At 43.1% G+C, this 18374-nt stretch overlaps 1 protein-coding gene across 10 annotated transcripts in view; it reads left to right on the top strand.

Annotated features, from left to right (window-relative positions):
• rtn4a (reticulon 4a) overlaps positions 1 to 18374 on the top strand; it is a 50607-nt gene that overhangs the window by 14528 nt on the left and 17705 nt on the right. For 3 of the 10 annotated variants that reach the window (XM_028602828.1, XM_028602829.1, XM_028602831.1), the window contains one exon: positions 1556 to 3028. The exons of 4 other annotated variants lie outside the window; for them this stretch is intronic. In XM_028602828.1, the coding sequence (XP_028458629.1) occupies positions 1556 to 3028 (1473 nt within the window). Of the gene's footprint in view, positions 1 to 1123; positions 3029 to 17373; positions 17481 to 18374 lie in introns of those variants that run through there. 3 more of the 10 variants (XM_028602827.1, XM_028602826.1, XM_028602836.1) reach the window with 2 other exon arrangements.

Below are 18374 nucleotides of genomic sequence, written 5' to 3'. Positions count from 1 at the left end.
GTAAAAGTGACAAACTAGGTGGGCCAAAATGTATTGTGAACCTAAATTGATATGTGGGCCGGATCATAATCTGTGAGGGGCTGGATTTGGCCCGTGGGCCTTGAGTTTGACGTTGCTCTGATTGGTTGTAGGTCTATCCATTGCTCTGATTGGTTGTAGGTCTATCCAATTAAGTGCAGAGGCATTTTCTTTCCTGGTTTGGTTGAAACGTACCATAATCACAGCCCAATGGAGCAGTATCAGACTCATATTCTGAGTGTGGCAACATCAGGCTAGTCCTGTGTGGCTTTGCTAGCGTCTCTGATAAACAAAATCAATCAATCAAACTTTATTTCTATAGCATATTTCATACAAGTAAATGTAACACAATGTGCTTTGTATAAAAGCGACATAAAATAATACTTTGTTCGTTTTATACAGAGTAAAATTAGCCACAGCAACCTGTCACCGCCGGTCGGACTGACTGCTAGTTTGGGTAGCGTCATTTTCTTTAGTCTGTGGCCCAACAGGTACGTTAGCTTTCCAAGCTAACGTTAGTGAAAGTGTTGACAAATGAAAATCATTTTTAGATGAAGGAGATGAAAGTATATCCAGTTGTTCCTTGTCCCTGTTTGCACAGCGCTGTTAAATTGTATGTACAGAACTTTTCTACCCGGAAAGTATTGGGAACAAACGTTTGGGTCAGAAGGATCTTATTTTGTAGGTTTAGCCATTACATTTTACTTGACGGATAAGAACTGAATACATGGAAGCATCACTTTAAAGATAAGCAACAACTAAACCTCAAATTTGAAGAGAAAAACCCACAATATTTACCACGCTGTCTGTCATAAACATCAATTAGACTTTGCAGAGCTACTTCAGTGTTTACCACTGGGTTTTATAGTGGAAGTGGCCACCTCTTCTCACAAAACAAAGATCCTCTCCTCTAACGTCATAAAAGTTAATTCAATTTGAATTGCCTTCCACAGCCAACCTGTTTAGCAGCACTTGTCTGGTGATGCCTTCCCTTAAAAAATGTTTTTAGTAACAGTTCTACCCAGGTGTGGTTGGCACCATAAGGAATGGAGTATGTCTTTGATATGTGCTGTATTGCATTCTCCCCCCTCCCTCTCTACTCAAGCACTTGGGCAGAAGGGTGATTCCCCTGCTCCCATCTCTCCTCTCTCCCCTCTTCACTCCCCTGACTCTCTGGATGAGCTCTCTCTGACCGAGAGTCCCAACCAGCCCCCTACTTCGGGATTCGCTGCATCCTTGGTCTCCTTCTCCACCGAACCCCCCACTACTCATTCCAAGGACATGCCTTGGGTGGGTGAAGAGGGTGACACTGGACCGGGCCTTAGTCAGATTAAGGAAGATCTACTAGATCCGTTAGCCGGTCCATACCTGAGTTTAGGGAAAGACCCAGGGCCTCATAATCCATGTGAAGACAGCGGAGTTTCCGTTTCGCCCGAGGACAAGACGATTAGCTCAGACAGGTCCTCTACTGGCCCCTCCCCCGTGAACCCCAAGATGAAGGTCCCTGAGTCTCACCTTACCTCCTCTAACCCAACAGAGCCCTGGGATTCACCATTCCTTGCGTCTCAAGACAACTCCAAGGTCTCCATGGATTCCTTCTCCAAGGACACAGCTCCCGTTACCTCTTCCGGGTACGAGCCGGACCTGCACGACAACCAGTCTGACGAAGACGATGACCTGATGTATGAGGTGAAGAAGAACAATAACCCATTTGAGGGCTATTCCCCACTGGCGGACAGTGGCTACTCCCATTTTGGAGACTCCAAGTCCGACAGCAGGGCCTCAAAAATGTCAGAGAGTCCCACTCCGGATCTGGTCCAGTACGGCCAGACTGGAGACTCCCAGGACACCCCTCCGTCTTTCTCAGACGATGGGAAGACATTTGAGACGGGAAAGATGGCCGCTGACTCGCTCATGCAGTCGGTGAACCAGTTCTCATCTTGTCTGAAAGATCTGAAAGATGACGACGAAGACTACGATGAGCAGGAAGAGGATTCTGCCTTGCCACCGTCGCTCCCAGACATCCTGAAGTCGTCTCCGCTCAACCCCGAGAAAATGGACTCTGGCTCCTCGGAGGGAAGCCCGGAGCAGAGTCCCATCCTCGAACGGAGGATGATGGAGTCGCCCAACCCTCCGATCAACCTGTCGGCTAACAACCCGTTTGCCTTCGACGCTAAAGTGTCCCTGCTGAAGGAAATGACCGAGCAGCTGGAGGTGAAAGGCAAAGGAAAACTTGACGATGACGACGACAAAGGTTTCGACGCGTTCGATCTCGTCAAAGGAGCCGAGGAAACCGCCCCCAGTAAGGTGAAAGAAGAGGAACCGGTCAAGATCGAGCAGAAAGATTGGTTCTCAAGCCACGATTCTCCCAAAATGACCAAAACGTTTGAGCCTCTTGACTTCCAGAGCAAAAAGACCCCAACCGAGGATTCGGACTCGGAGTCGCCAACAGCAGACTCCCTGTCTCCCGTCCTGGAAGCCATGGCCAAGAACCCCGCCATCTTCCAGGTGGAAACGGAGAAGACTGACCAGAAGATGGAGATGGAGGAGCCAGAGTTGGCCGAGGAGGTCTCGGAGCACGAAGTCTCCTCCGAAGAGTTTGAGTTCATCGAGCGGCCACCGAGGGGCGTCATCGACGAGTTCCTCGAGGCTCTGGATACTTCCAAGTTTGCCTCCTCCAAGCCCCCAGAGATCCCCATGGACGACGACGATGATCTAAGCTTTGGGCAGCAGAGAGACGCGCCTACATTTTCAGCTCCACCTGTGACAAAAGTGGCACCACCCCCCGAGGTCGAAGAGGAGGCTCCAAGTCAGAGCTCCTACCTCCTCCTCACACAGGCCTCCCCCCAGAAAAGCAAGGCCGAGCTGGAGAAGCTAGACATCCAGCAGCCCCCACCCCCACAAGCTCCGCTCATCCACTCCCCAGTCCGCAAACCAGAGGAGGCGGCCACTAAGAAGGGCGTGGAAGACGCCACGGTGCTCAAGATGCCAAACGGGAACATAAGAGCAGGTAAAATAAAGCAGTCCCGGCATGGAAACCATCCCTCCGCATCCTCCTCAGTTTTCACTGGCACTTCCATGATCATCGGCATCATTTTCATCTTCACTCTTTTGTTCTCCTCCTCCTTTTTTATTTTCTGCCAACCAACCAGCAGCAGCCAGTATTTACTTTAGATCCCATCAGTTTCTCTCTAGTGTCACCTTTTTCCTTTCTTGCATCCTCCCTTCTTCTTTATTTTTAACCTTTCTTTGAAAATTAACCCTCACATTTTGTAGAGTCTGGTTTAATCTGTGTGGTTGTGTGCTCCATCGCGGTTCAAACCTTTTTTTGCTTTTGCTGCATTTTGTGCATTTCTGTCTCATTAGAATTACATCATTTCTGTCTACTTGATCATTTTATCTTTACATTTTAAGATGTGGTAAGTAAAATTATGTGATAACTGCAACTTTTTTTTTTTAAAACCACTGGAAAGAAAGTACAAGATACTAAAGATCTTTTATGCATGATGATGAACAAATGAGAAATCGTGGGATACAGACCGACCAACGTCACATCATGACTTTGCGTAAACCTACACGCCCACTTTCCTAAAGCCAAGTGGCCTGTTATCTAGACGCATTTTGAGCTATACGCGTGTATGTCTACGCTGTATACAGCGGACGGCAGTCTGCAACGTCACAGCGTAAACATACTTTCTAAAGCCACGTTGCGTTTTATCGTGAGGCTACGGTTGGGTTTAGGAACGAAACAAGCGGGTTGGGATTAGGAAAACAACAAACGTGGAAAGGAAACGTCACACACAAAGTCACATGCGGGACTGGGGCTGGGTGGTAAAATCTGAGATTGCGATATTCTTGTCCTAAAAGCTTGATGTCGATATTGTTGCGATATTATAGGGTTGACAATTGGTGCTTTAACAAAATATCTTCACAATGGGATTTAAGATAAATAATCATCAGTAATGTGGATATAATGACTAAGTGGGTAAAGGTAAAAATAATAGTCTGGTAACACAGAAAATGACATCACTTTACTGTAACACAGCCTTTAAAACCAGGAAAAGACAACACTCAAGCCAAATACGATATTACGATTTCCAAAATCTAAGACCAGATCTAGTCACATATCATGATATCAATATAATATCAATATATTCCCCAGCCCTACGCGGGAGACGATCCCGGTCTCCTGTGTGAAAGTCCTGTGTTTGACCCATCCGACCAACCTCCCTACAGCAGATTTTCGCCCTTTCATACTACTCGCTTTGGCGTCAAGTTACATGCAATCGCAAGGTAATGGAAGTCAATGGAGTACTAATTGGCGTGTCATACATACGCCACTTCCTGAGATCAGTCTGGACCGAGGTAAAACACTCGTCATTCTATTTTCACCCTGAGCATTTTTGTGGTGGAGTTGGATGACCTTTCGGTCTGGTTTTTAGCTGCTCTCTGCTCTAAAAATAACTTGAGAGGCCAATCTGAAACCCTAAACCACTTTTATAGACCCCCCAACACCCACGCACAACTACACGCACACAGAGCTACCAACCACACCCTGTTTACTGCCTCTGAGTCATGTGCTTTCTAATCTTTTCCACACCCTGTTATACAGATTGCATCAGATTGTATGCACCTTTGTGCCAAATAACTTGAACTGTAGGGCCTTTAGAGGGCATTGAACTTTCTATCCAGTAAGCTCTCTAAGTATTTACCTTAGGCGGGTTATTAAGCCACATTTCTTCTTCTCTAAACAAGTGATTTTTAACTTGGTTTGAAACAGGAAACACCGATGTATTAAGGTTGCTAGTAGATCCAAGTATACGCTATGGATTTGTTCACTAGATCATAAGTAGCGTTTATTTGTGAGACCACAAACATGAAATGAATGCTTTAAATTTAAAAACCGTGATACTGGTGCTGTTGATGCACCATTTTAAATTCTTTTCACGTGAGAGAAAATGACTTTCCCAGAAAAGACTACTAAAATCTAAAAAGACTACTTTTTAAAGTACAAAACGTGTGAAAACAAAGTCAAAGAAATGGGTCTTAGTCATTTAATCAAGCAAAAGTGGCAAATATTTGCTAATACTAGCTTTGGCAGTGTGGGGATTTGGTGCATTTCTTTGCTTTTATGACGGTAAACTAAATATCTTTTAGTTTTTGGACCGTTTGTTCGGACAAAACAATACATCTGAAGACCCCAAATAGGTCTCCCTCAGGAGGATTGGTGTGGGTTATTTGGGAGAGGGTGTATTTCCTCTTTTGTGGACATAATTCATGCAATTGATAGAAATAGTCCACTTGATAACCTTGATGGTTCTTCTACCCCTTCCTCTAATATCCAAGGCAAGTTTAAAGGTCCAATGTGTGGGAATGTCTCCCATTTAGCGTTGAGATCATATATCGCAATCAACTCTTTCGAGCCACGCAGTTCACAGTAGGTATTACAGCTACGGTAGCCTTCACGCTTCAAAAAGCCGGCCTCTTGCTCACTGGGCGAAGAAGAAGACCCATTAGCAGCGTTAGCAGCACCTGTGAGTTTATCATGTGACAGAGAAAACGTGAAAGGCGGAACAGTATGTCCCTTACCGGCTAACGTATTTCAAGATGGAGCATGAATATGGAGCAGACAGTTCATGCGAATGCAAATGTAAAATTTCAAGCCAAAAGGAATACTTGGAATTGATGGTTGTGGTAAAATATTCATGAAAAAGGACAAGTTTGTGAAGGGCAACACAGATTTAGATAATGACCAACTAGACACGTTACACACTGGGGCTTTTTATAAAGTCTTCTTGTTGATGTGCAAACCTCAGTGTTTGTCGTTTTATCTTTAATTGCACCCTGAGGCAACTGCGTGAGAATAAAACTGATGTAGAGATATTACAGAGACGGTTTAGTTAAAACGGATGCATAGCTGCCTTCTTCAGGGGCTTTTAGGAGGTGATGAATGACTCCCCCGAGGCTCGGCTGGCTCTCTGACGACGACAACAACCGCTAGTCTTCATTTTAATGGATGACTCCGCTTTATTTTAACCGATATCGATCGGTTAATATATACACACACAAACACACACACACACACACACACACTCTGAGTAATGCCAACCACAGCGTTGCAGACTGTATCTGAAGCAGAAGGACTTTGCTCTTTGGGACGAGCTTTAACTGCGTTTGTCGGAGGGATCTCCTGTTAATTAAAGCCTCCTCCTCCTCCCTGCATTGCGACACTGGCAGGCCCACAAAGGGTTTCTCCGACCCAGAAACCACTCAGCAAATGGTCTTCATTATACAACTTGAGGTGCAGAGCTGCGATCTGAACATAAATCCCCCTCCTTCACGCTGGGAGCTGCTCACTTCATTTGAGTTTTTCCCCTCTTCCAATATGAACATCTGACTGATACTAGAATTATACTTTCTTATACCTTTTCTTTACTTAGTAATGTTTGTGTTTTTTATGGCTTAACACAAATGGCAACAAACTTGTTATTTTTAGGGCTGAAACAAAATATTATTCCTATTTATTATTCTGCTGGTTATTTTGTTTGGTCTTTTAAAATGTCAGAAAATAGGGAGAGGGAAAAAAAGTCCCATTGCTGTTTATTTCAGAGCCAGAAGTCACGTCTTCGTAATGTCTGAGTGTCCGTCCAAAACTAAAGAGTTATAGCAGCAAATCTTTGTGCCTGAACATTAAATGATAAAGCGATTATCACAAGTTGGTTCTGTCTTTTGGGTAATTGATTTACAGCCTAATTATCTCATATGATTGACTAAATGTTGGCAGTCAAAGGTGCTGCGTTGCATCTGTGTTGTGGCTTTAAGCAGCTGCAGACATGTAAGTCGGTAAATGTATTTTATACTGTTAAAATATAGTTTTGATGATGTAAGATTGCAAGTGCAGATCACGTTGCAGTAACTAAACCTAAGCAGATGAGTTTTTTGTTCTTAAAAATGTCAGTGTAATGACCAACGCTTAACATTTGTAAATGCTTCATTTTGAATCGATTTCAAATGATGCCATTTTGACGTCACTTTGACAGCGAATAACTTTACATCTGAAGCGTTTAAAGACTCAATTTGTCCGTTGTTTATTTCTAAAGAAACACGACAATGTATAAAAGGCTCCATTACCTTGTAGCTCACGTTATGGCTCCGTAGCAGACGCTTTTATAAAAATAGGCTAACGATTGGGTCATAACCACGAGACTTACTGTCACACAGTAGAGGAATTACCGTATAGTACAGGAGAAGCTCACAGGCAGTTTGGACTTCCATTATCTGTTTAGGTTTAATTACTAATGTTAACTAGCATGTTAGTGATCAGTAATTACTAATGTTAACTAGCATGTTAGTGATCAGTAATTACTAATGTTAACTAGCATGTTAGTGATCAGTAATTAGCCTGTGTCTATGTTATCTCCTTACATATACCTACACTCTCCGTCTCTGTGAGATTGGGAATGATTGAGATTTCTCTCTCACAGCTACCAGAAGACTTCACACTTTCAGACACGTTGCTCACGTCACATCTACGTCTTCAAGCTCAGTTGGAGGCTGCTCAGTAACACTCAGCCAGCACCGGGAAAGAGACTTCACTGGTCTCCGTCGAAGTCTATGGCGTCGCTGTGTCGGTTTCTTTTACTGTCTGTCTGTTTTAGCAGACTTGCATCAGATCTAACCTTTTGACCCCGACAGTGGGGTGAATCCTTAGGTAATAAAGTGTGGCTGTGACTTAACATTTATTTTGGAAGGGTCACTTTGTCTCTCTGAGGACAAACTTTGTACTTGCCTTTTATGTTCAGCTGTCTCTTTGTTTGTTTGTAGCGCGGCAGCGACTGATAAAGAGACAGCAGGTGAGTCAGACACACTATCTCACACTGGAAACACTCCACAGGCAATCAGTCATCTATTTTTACAATCAGTCATCTATTTCTACAGCAAACCAGCACATATCCAAAGTGCTTCACATCAAGGACCAAGAATAAAACCTAACCAACGATAAAAAAAGAATTAAACATGCAGTAAAATCAGAAAAGATTAGCCTATATTAAAAACTGGAACTTGTTCCACAGTCTCGGGGCAGTGACTGCGAAAGCGCCTCGACCCTGGGACTTCTAAAACCAGTTCTACCTGGGTAGCTCACCTGGTAGGGAAGGCGCCCATATGCAGACTCTCAGTCCTTGACGCAGCAGCTCAGGGTCAGAGTCCAACTTGCGGCCATTTGCTGCATGTCTTCCCCCCCCTCTCTCTCTCCCATCCTTCCGGTCTATAGCTGTCCTGTCTATTAAAGGCTAAAATGCCCCAAAAAGTATCCTTAAATAAATCTCGGACAAATACTCCGGGGCCGGGCCATTTTAGGGCTTGAAAACGTTCATTGATTAAAATGCACATTTTGGTTCTTTGATGAAATGTGCAGAGTGTGATGTCATGTAGAGCTGTCCTCTACCTGTAGTACATTAAATAATGTAAAAATCAGTTCACATAGATTCATATCAGCGGTGTTAAACTCAGCTTCACTAAGGGCCACAATGGACAATGAGAATCCCATCAAACATGTATAGTTTGATATGCTTTTATTTAATCGATAAAGTCAAATAACTTTGACTGTTTTTATTGTGCGTCTCTTAAAGCTTTCTCTCTTACAGTTTGGTCGACATAAAGCTCTAAAAAAAAAAAAAAAAAACAGGAAAAAGTTCCTTAACCATCGTAGAGTTTATCAAATGAGGCAAAACAAAGATTGCATTGTTTTTTAAAGCAGGCTAGCACACAGGCGACTCGCAACAACCTGTTTGACAGCCTGAATAGGACACCTCTCTGCTCCTGGGGGGACATTTCTGAGTTTGAGTCAGCGAATCGGCCAAATTCTGCTCTGGGCATCGAATGCACTGGACTCAGTTTGAAAAACTAGTTTCCCGTCTTTTTGGTTCGGCGCACAACATGAGCCGTGCGATGCCAATGCCACACATCGGTTTGTTTTCGCTTCCCACTGCCAGGGTTGCAGCTGATTTATATAATAGGCTAAAGCATCGACAGTTGGAAAGCAACAAGTGTAATTATGGTCAGATCTTGGTCCTGACTGATGGGGAAGTGACATTGATAAGAGTTGTGATTTATGCATAACAGCGTTTGCTTTCCTTCCTGCGTTTTGCTTGTAAAACCGTGTCTGTGTTTTTCATATTTATGTAGAATTACAGTTTGCTCTTCTTATATAAAATATGAGGCTCTGGTAGATGTTTGCGATTGGTCGTGCTGTGCAAATCCCGCCTCTTTTATGTGAACGCGCGCGCCGCTGGATTGGGAAACCCTGAGTTGGCTGAACTAGTTGATAACCAGCGTCGTGACACAGGTTATGTTGTTAGGTTAGGTCAGGGGTGTCAAACTCAATTTCCCAGAGGGCCACGCTGTTCAGTTTATTGACCTGTGTTTATTTAATTGAAAAAGTCAAATATCTTTGACTGTATTGCATGTGTCATATAGTCTTCTCACTCAGTTTGGTCCACATAAAGTCCTAAAGAAGTCAGGAAAAAGTTCCTCGGCCATTATAGAAAAAAAGTGCCCCAAAATGTTGGAATAAGTGACAATGTTTGTACAAATGTATTGTGAACCTAAATTGATATGTGGGCCGGATCATAATCTGCGAGGGGCCGGATTTGGCCCGCGGGCCTCGAGTTTGACACGTGGGTTATGTGAAGCTGGGGAACTGAAATAAATCCAGGACATGTTGATCTGGATTGTAGGGATGCAGCTATCGATTATTTTAGTAATCGAATATTCTACCGATTATTCCATCGAGTAATCGGATAAGAAACACTTGGTAAGAATTACTTAGTAAGCAGCAATAGTAAATATTTATTATTGCTGTTTACTAAAAAAAAAAAAAAAAAAAAAAAAGGAAACCTGTAGCTTGTATATATACAAAAGACAGGTTTCCTTTTTTAGAAAAAGCAAAAAAATGTATTGCCAAATTCCAAGACCCTTAAAAAAACAACATTACAATAGTACGTTTTTGGAGGCCCAAATGTTAATATTTTTCACCCCATTCCTCTTCTTGCCTCTGGCTCTTTGCACTGGATATGCAAAAGAGCTGTTCACTGACCAGAGGGTAAATGTGACTATATGAAGCTTACAGAAGGGCTATTCAACCACACTGTTCTGGGGGACACGTTTCCAGAAGCCTAATACACAGTGAGGAGCATAGATATATCTATGGTGAGGAGAAAGAATAAAGAATGCATGATGACGTCATTCACGTGCATATTAAGTAGCCATGCTGGGGGGAGGAGCCGGTTTGAAGCGGCAGCAGCTAGCTTCCAAAGATTAGTAGCAAACTAAAAAACATTTAGACTACAAACCGACAGCTTTCGTTTTAGCTTGTTGGTAAAATATCGCTATTAGCAGAGTAGCATGCTGTAGGCTAGTTGTGTAAAACATGGCTATTAGCGGAGTAGCATGCTGTAGGCTAGTTGTGTAAACAGCGCGGTGGACGAGAGCAGCAGACGTTAGCTATCGTGTGCCGGGTTGGCTCCGTGGAATGGATGAGTACACTGGATGTTTGTTACAGAGGTGATGTAGCAGCATGTTTGCAGCTTAAAATGATCCCAAACTTTCTGTCGTTTTCTCTCTTAGACCCTCGCTATTTTCGTCTTCCCTCATTTGTAATCTGGGCCTTCAGTCTTGTATTTATATACTGTCCGCAGAAGCGCCAACCTCTTGTGCGCTAGTAATAATCCTCCGTGCGGAAACACAGTGAGCCGTACAACCTTAATTACATTGATTTAACGAAGCTTCGAGGCAAAGAATTTTGCTTTTTTTGTAATCAAATTATTCGAGGAATCGTTTCAGAACTACTGGATTGGTAGTCCAGGCCTCCAGAGATTTCTCTGCTCACCTAGAAACTGCTGCGTTGTGTGACCGATGTTTTAGGTTCTGTGGTTTTCTGTCATAGTTCATTGAAAAACATCCGAGACAAACGATCATTAAAATGTCCTGATGAATTCTGGACTGCAGTAGAGCTTATCGATTAGTTGTTAACTGTTAATGTAATCAACAACTATTGTTTTTTCATAATCGGTTTGAGTTATTTTTTTGTACTTGTGTGATGTCAGCTTGTTAAATGTGACTATCTTCTAGTGTCTTCTCTCCTCTGGGACAGGAAACTGAATATCTTTTGAGTTGTGGACAGAACAAGACATTTGAGGACATCATCTTGGGGCTTTTTGGGGAAACACTGATCCACATTTTTCACCCATTTTCTGACATTTTAGAGACCAAACTACTCATCCATTCATCCAAAAAATAATCCACACATTAATCCACAATGAAAATAATCATCAGTTGCAGTCCTGGACTGTAGGATAGTTCCATTTGATTGCATGTGGCTGTGTCTAGAGTTTTATTGACTTATTATCGAGATTATAAAAGGGAGTGAATCAAGCTTTGCTAAATGTTTGATCATCGCGCTCCGTTCATCTTTGGGACTACTTTTTGTCGACTGTGTGAGTTAAGCCAGTGGTGACTCCTCGGCTGTGTTTTATGCCTTTTGTACCGGCAGGCTCTGTGTCCTCACAGAACGCGATTGCAGGTTGTTGTTTTCTTTTATTTTTTGGACCGTGTGCAGCTCCAGAGAGGACCTTTGGACGGGCCGGCCAGTCAGCCGCTGTGACCAAAGGTGGACAGTGGAGAGGAGCAGCTGGCAGGTTAATGATTGGCTAGTGGTGTGGCCCGGGGATATGCTAATGAGCTGGAGGAGAGTCAGGACAGAGCTTTCAGGAGTCTGCTGCGTGTTTGCTGAGTGCCGAGTTGCACTAAATGCTTTTGGGGGGTTGTTGGGTCATCTCTGTAAATGATAGTGTGGTGTAGAACTACTCTATCTGTAAAGTCTCCTGAGATAACTCCTGTTAGGATTTGATACTAAAAATTGAATTGTGTGATAGACGAGCTAACTAGTTCTACAACCCCAGCTTTTTTGGGAAGTTTTTGTCACATTTTTAAATATTTTTCTTCCTTTTTTCGAGGTTTCGTCCTGCTTTCTTTCAGTTTTTGTGGCCTTTTTATTAGGTTTTTTTTTTTCCTCAATCCATGCAGACATGTCCTGGGACTTCCCTAGATAGTTGGAGATCTCAATTTTGTGGCTTTTCATTGTCTTGAAATTAATATTTTTTTGCGTGAAAGAGCCCTTTGGACTCTGAGCCAATTCTGACGGTTATCTGATATTTTTAAAATCGATCGGCCGAGAAAATTAAAACCTTCATGTCGTATTTGTCCATACATTTTTGGATCTACGATAAATGAATCATTACAGAATAATGACCATCATTACAAGTTACAGAAGCCCAAATTTTTTTAGAATCTCCGCGACTAGGTGGCGTAATAGTTGCGCGACACAACGAATCGATAATGAAATTCGTTGCCAACTTTTTTAGTAATCGAATTTTATCGATTCGTTGTTGCAGCCCTACTTTGGTCCGTGTTGCAAATACAACCCATGCTCTCACACAGGTTTTCCTTCAACCCGTGTTCTGCCCTCTCATTGGCTGTAGCTCCCAGACAGATGGATATTTAGCTTGCTCGATATCTGGAATGCATCTGCGAGGCGTCTTTGAACCGTTCGCACATCATTTTTGCTGCTGCAACACCATTATTTCCCATTTATTTTGGGATCAATAAAAAAAAATCTATCTATGCTCGAGCGCTGATTTGCCTCTGACTCTATAGCTTTTATCAGGGAGCTCCGAAAACTGTCTCAGGGTCTGGGTCCTCTCCTCTGGGAATTTTGAGCACCAAACGCGTCATTTCCACACAAGTTAACTTCACCACCTGCCAGTCAGAGATGTCTCTGTTACACCTAGGATTGTGGGTAGTGTAGTACTTCTCCAACATCGTGAATAATTGTGCGTTCCAGGCAACTCGTTACTCACGTTTTCACAACCTTCTCCCTGTGAAAGCGTCCTGGAACGGCAGTCAAACCAGTAACTTACTCCCCGTGAACTGGTACCAGATGGTTGGACTCCTAGTTACAGTTTTTGACGTCTCACACACACATAAACAACCATGGCGAACCCTGTTGATGCTGTACAGACGCCGGTGATTAACGGTGAGAAATAGAAATAAATAGGCAACGTAATGTAATTCCGCACATTGTAATCAAAACAGTACACATTCGATTGTGTACTTGTACAGGTTATGTTTATTAAATGAAGCCTAAAATATGTCGCCGACTAGAAATCGCTAGTATCAGCTAGCGCTAGCTAACGTCAACGTTAGGTAGCCGCTAGCTAACGTTAACATGTTGTCAGTGACTTTTTCTGGAACGCTACCAAGTCGTGAGTCGTAACTTACAGGCAGAAAATTCTCTCTGGAACGCAGCAATAAAACATATTGTTCTTAAAACCAGGTTGATTTTGTTCGGGCTTGTGGCTTCTACGGGAGCAGAAACTTTTGTTTCACAACCTTGTAGCTCGGGGTCAGTCTACCTCGGAGGGTGTAGAAACCATGGCTGTTAATCTAAATCCTTATGGAGAAAATTGATGGGACTTTTACTTCCGGAACCACACTGTTGAACACTCTATCCTGTATGCAGACTGTCATATACTGAATATAGACTAGTCATATACTGAATATAAAGTCATATACTGAATATAGACTAGTCTTACACTGAATATAGACTAGTCTTATACTGAATATAGACTAGTCTAATACTGAATATAGACTAGTCTAATACTGAATATAGACTAGTCTAATACTGAATATAGACTAGTCTTCTACTCAATAGTCTTATACTGAATATAGACTAGTCTAATACTGAATATAGACTAGTCTAATACTGAATATAGACTAGTCATCTACTCAATATAGTCTTATACTGAATATAGACTAGTCTTCTACTTAATATAGTCTTATACTGAATATAGACTAGTTTAATACTGAATATAGACTAGTCTTCTACTGAGTTTAGACTGTGAGTATTAGCATGTTATCACATGGTGCGTCCTGTTGCCTGCTGATCTTCATGTGTCCTGCGGTTGCTTCTCATCCCAACACTGAAGCCTTTATGTGTGTGTGTGTGTGTGTCTGCCTGTGCGTGCATGCGTGTGCGTTTCGGCGTTGTGTCCTTCACAGCAGAGGCTGCGCAGCGAGCGAGGACGGCGAAGTGTTGGCTGCTTGACTGAAAGAAGCTGTTGTGTTTCCGTCAGCAGGGTTTGCGTGACGCCTTAGGCCCGAGTCGCACGGTGAATAAGCACATTTTGGTGCCGGTGTCAGCAGTATGTACTGTAATCTATCGGTTGGGAATGAGGAACCTCGTCGTCTTTCACACGTTTTGTCACCGACAGAATGACTCATCTCTTCCCTTCTCTCCTCCCTGAAGTCATTGTGATGGGACTCTCTTCAATGGTCTATAAAAGCTGCCCAGCAAACACCAGTCCCATTTTAATAAAGCCTCACAAATCCCTGGTTGTTGCTTTCCGTCTGCAACTTTCAAAACCAATTAGGGATCCAGTAAATCCAGATTTTTGGGGTTCGGCCGAATACCGAATCCTCTGGTTGAGATTGTGCTGCCTCCTCCTCCCATCCTCAGTCCATGAACCCAGTAAACACATGAATGAAGTAAACAGGGACTGTCCTTCCTTTGCTGTACCTGAAGTTGCTGCATTCTGGCTGCTGTCTGGAGATTCCTTCGTGCACAACTCGTATTCTTCCAGATGTTTCAGACCAGATGTTGTAACAGCGGCCATGTTGTATATAGTTTAGGGTCCTCGCCACCACCGGACCAATCAGCATTGAACAGATTGAACATGTAGCTGGACTTGAATGGTCTTCTTTTGACTGAAAGTGCTGCCAAACAACTTTTTTCTGCTCACCAGTTCCATGTCCACTTTCTCACAGCCTACTGCATTGAACGTTACACCTACGGAAACACCTTCCCGTCATCAACGGCGCCGTCACTACGCAGAGTGCAAGCGTAGGGTTTGGTTCGGTGGGAAAAATTTTTAAGTTTCGGCAGAAACCGAACCCCGTCAAAAAACCCAATATTCAGCTGAATCTTGGATTCGGTGCATCCCTAAAACCAATCCTGTCAAATTAATGAAAGCAGTTGGTAGTTGCTGTCTTTGTGTAGAGAAGATTCAAAGGACCATGTTTTTGCAGCTTGTTAAATGTGACTATCTTCCAGTGTCTTCTCTCCTCTGGGACAGTAAACTGATTATCTTTGAGTTGTGGACAGAACAAGACATTTGAGCAAGTCATCGTGGGGCTTTTTGGGAAACACTGATCCACATTTTTCACCATTTTGTGACATTTTAGAGACCAAACTACTCATCCATTCATCCAGAAAATGCTGCGGAGACCGATTTATGAGACTTTAAAGGGAAATATTCTCCGATTACTGATTAAAACAGACCTTTTCTATGTGCATTCTGCACCGGTATGATTCTGCCAAAGGTACTTAGAAGGCTGCTTTGTAGAACAGATGACTTTTATTAGAGAATACTTTACATTATTCTGCAAGAGGAGACGCTGCTTGACTAAGCAACTAATCCAGTAATCGAGGAAAACGACTTCTTTGTTTGAATGGCTGATATGCCGAATATTGAAGCCAGTGTCTCTCCCAGCATGCACCTGGTGTTCCTGGACAGCTCAGCGTTCCTTACATGGGTTTCTAGCCGATGCACAGTCTCTCTTTCCTCCTCTTCGGCTGGGTTGGATTTGAATTCCTAACCTTTTATCTTTTCTACTCTGCGTTTATGGAGCCGGTTGTTCTTTTTTACAGCCGGTTAGGTAACACGCCTCCACCGCTTTCATAATCCTCGTTAGAAACCCCGTTTCTTCACAATAACACACGGCCTTTCACACACATACTACACACACACACACACACACACACACACACACACACACGCTGCACTGTCTGACTCGGTTGAACTTTGGACATCACGCAGTGTCACAAAGTGTGGATCACATGTTTCCACCCGCCTGAAGTCCCTCACATTTGGACATTAATTTGAAACACAGACACACACACATACAGATACAGACACACACACATACAGACACACACACATACAGACACACACACATACAGACACACACGTACACCTACAGACACACGTACACATACAGACACACACACGTACACCTACAGACACACACATACAGACATGCACAGACACACACATATAGACACACGCAGACACACACACGTACACATAAAGACACGCACAGACACACACACGTACACCTACAGACACACACACGTACACATACATACAGACACACACAGATGGACACACACACACATACAGACACACACACATACATACATGCACAGACACACAACACAGACAAATGCGCACACATACAGACACACACATACACACACAGACACATGCATACAGACACACATACAGAAACACGCATACAGACACACACACATACAAACACACACACAGACACACACACAGACACATACAAACACACACACAACACACAGACGCACACAGACACACACATACAGACACGGACACAAACACACACATCATTTATTAGCTGATTTATATAATGTTTTAATAATCTCAGTCTGTAAAGTAACTGTTCCCAAAAAAAGGAGTGTTTAGTAAAAAATATTTCTGTAAATTAAAAGGGGAAATAATCAAGTAAAGTACAACTACCTTGAATGTGTACTTAAGTACAGAACTAAAGGAAATGATATGGAAGTTTATTAAGATAATTGGTGAAAGGTGATTTTTGTCCATATTTCGTTTTGGCTTCATCTTCTTCAACTTAATTTTGGATTATTTCTTTTACTTTCCCTCTTCTGGTATTTGTCATGAAGCTAAACGTTCTTATTTTAACAAATTCAATAAGAGTCTGAATGTGTAGAAATCAGTCCTCGCCAGTGGTAGAATGTAACTAAGTACGTGTACTCTAGTACTGTACTTCAGTCCAAATGTTGAGGTACTTTTATGCCACTTTGTACTTCTACTCCGCTACATTTCAGAGAGAAATATTGGACTTTTTACTTAACTACATTCATCTTTTACAGCTTTAGTTACTAGTTACTTTAGTTACTCCGCTACATTCATCTGTTACAGCTTTAGTTACTAGTTACTTTAGTTACTCCGCTACATTCATCTGTTACAGCTTTAGTTACTCCGCTAAATTAATCTGTTACAGATTTAATTACTAGTTGGCTTACTTTAGTTACTCCACTACATTCATCTGTTACAGCTTTAGTTACTTTAGTTACTCCGCTTACTAGTTATGATGCAGGACTTTTACTTATAACAGGGTATTTTTACAGTGTGGTATTAGTACTTTTACGGTCAGTCGTCCATCCAAAGTGAGAGAGGCCGAGCTGCGCATGTCTGCCTCCCTCCTCCTCTCCTTCTTCTCTCCGTCTCTCTCTCACCTCGGAGCCGCTGTGTCGCTGCATGCTTAGCGAAGGTTCAAGATGGACGCCAAACAGGGTTAGTCTGGTCCTAATCTTTTGTTTACCGACTACCTCTCTCCTCGTTTACATGCCTCATTTTGTGGACAGTAAAGTCGCTGCTTTTTATAAGGGGAAAAAAAATTCACGAGCACCATGGAGGAGGGGCGGGACTTTGGCTGGATTCAGCCCGGGGAAGGTGCGAGGCGGACGGGGCCGCCTGCGGAGGTCATGCCGGACGGTTTGACGTTTTGTCTCGGCGGTGAGAGCCGTGCTTTCGGTGGGTGTTGGGGGGGCTGCCACACCACACCACACAGCATCCCTGGGAAGGATAATTGAACTCCTCGGAGACATGTTGGAGACACGGCTCGTGATATAACAGCGAAACGAGATCAGCAGCCGGGGTTTAGTTAGCCGTGATGCGGGGTCTATTTTTAGCCGATGCTAGCACGCCTGCTACCATATGTAGCCAGGCAGCCACATTTGGACTGCGGGGGTCTCTCTCTCTCTCCCCCCCCCCCCTCCTCTTTCTTCTTCTTTTTCCCCACCTTCTCCTCCTTTCATGTTTCCTTTCATGTTGCTCTGTCGGTGTCTATCCAAGCTACGACTCTCTCTCAAAACCGCCGGTGTTGTGTGGGTTGCAGAGCTAGCATCGAGTTAGCATTCTAAACGGTTAGATGCTGAGCGGAGAGCTAACTGGTAGCTAACGTGCTAGGTAGCTGTCACCGCCCACATGTATTGTATATTTGCTGAATATGAAAGAAGCTTCGGGAAAATGAAGCGGCTGTTTTTTTGTTTTTTTTATTATTATTGTGTCTAAATAACAGTCAGTGTGTTTTAACCTTCCTGTTGTCCTCGTGTCAAATTTGCCCCTTTTTAAAAACGTCCATATCCGAAATATGAGTTACCACAAAAAAAGGATGGATTCCATAAA

Source organism: Perca flavescens, chromosome 17, assembly GCF_004354835.1.
Source record: "Perca flavescens isolate YP-PL-M2 chromosome 17, PFLA_1.0, whole genome shotgun sequence".
NCBI classification, from domain to species: Eukaryota; Metazoa; Chordata; class Actinopteri; order Perciformes; family Percidae; genus Perca; species Perca flavescens.
Note: the sequence above shows the minus strand (reverse complement) of the source record. Positions and strands in the feature narration are given on the sequence as shown.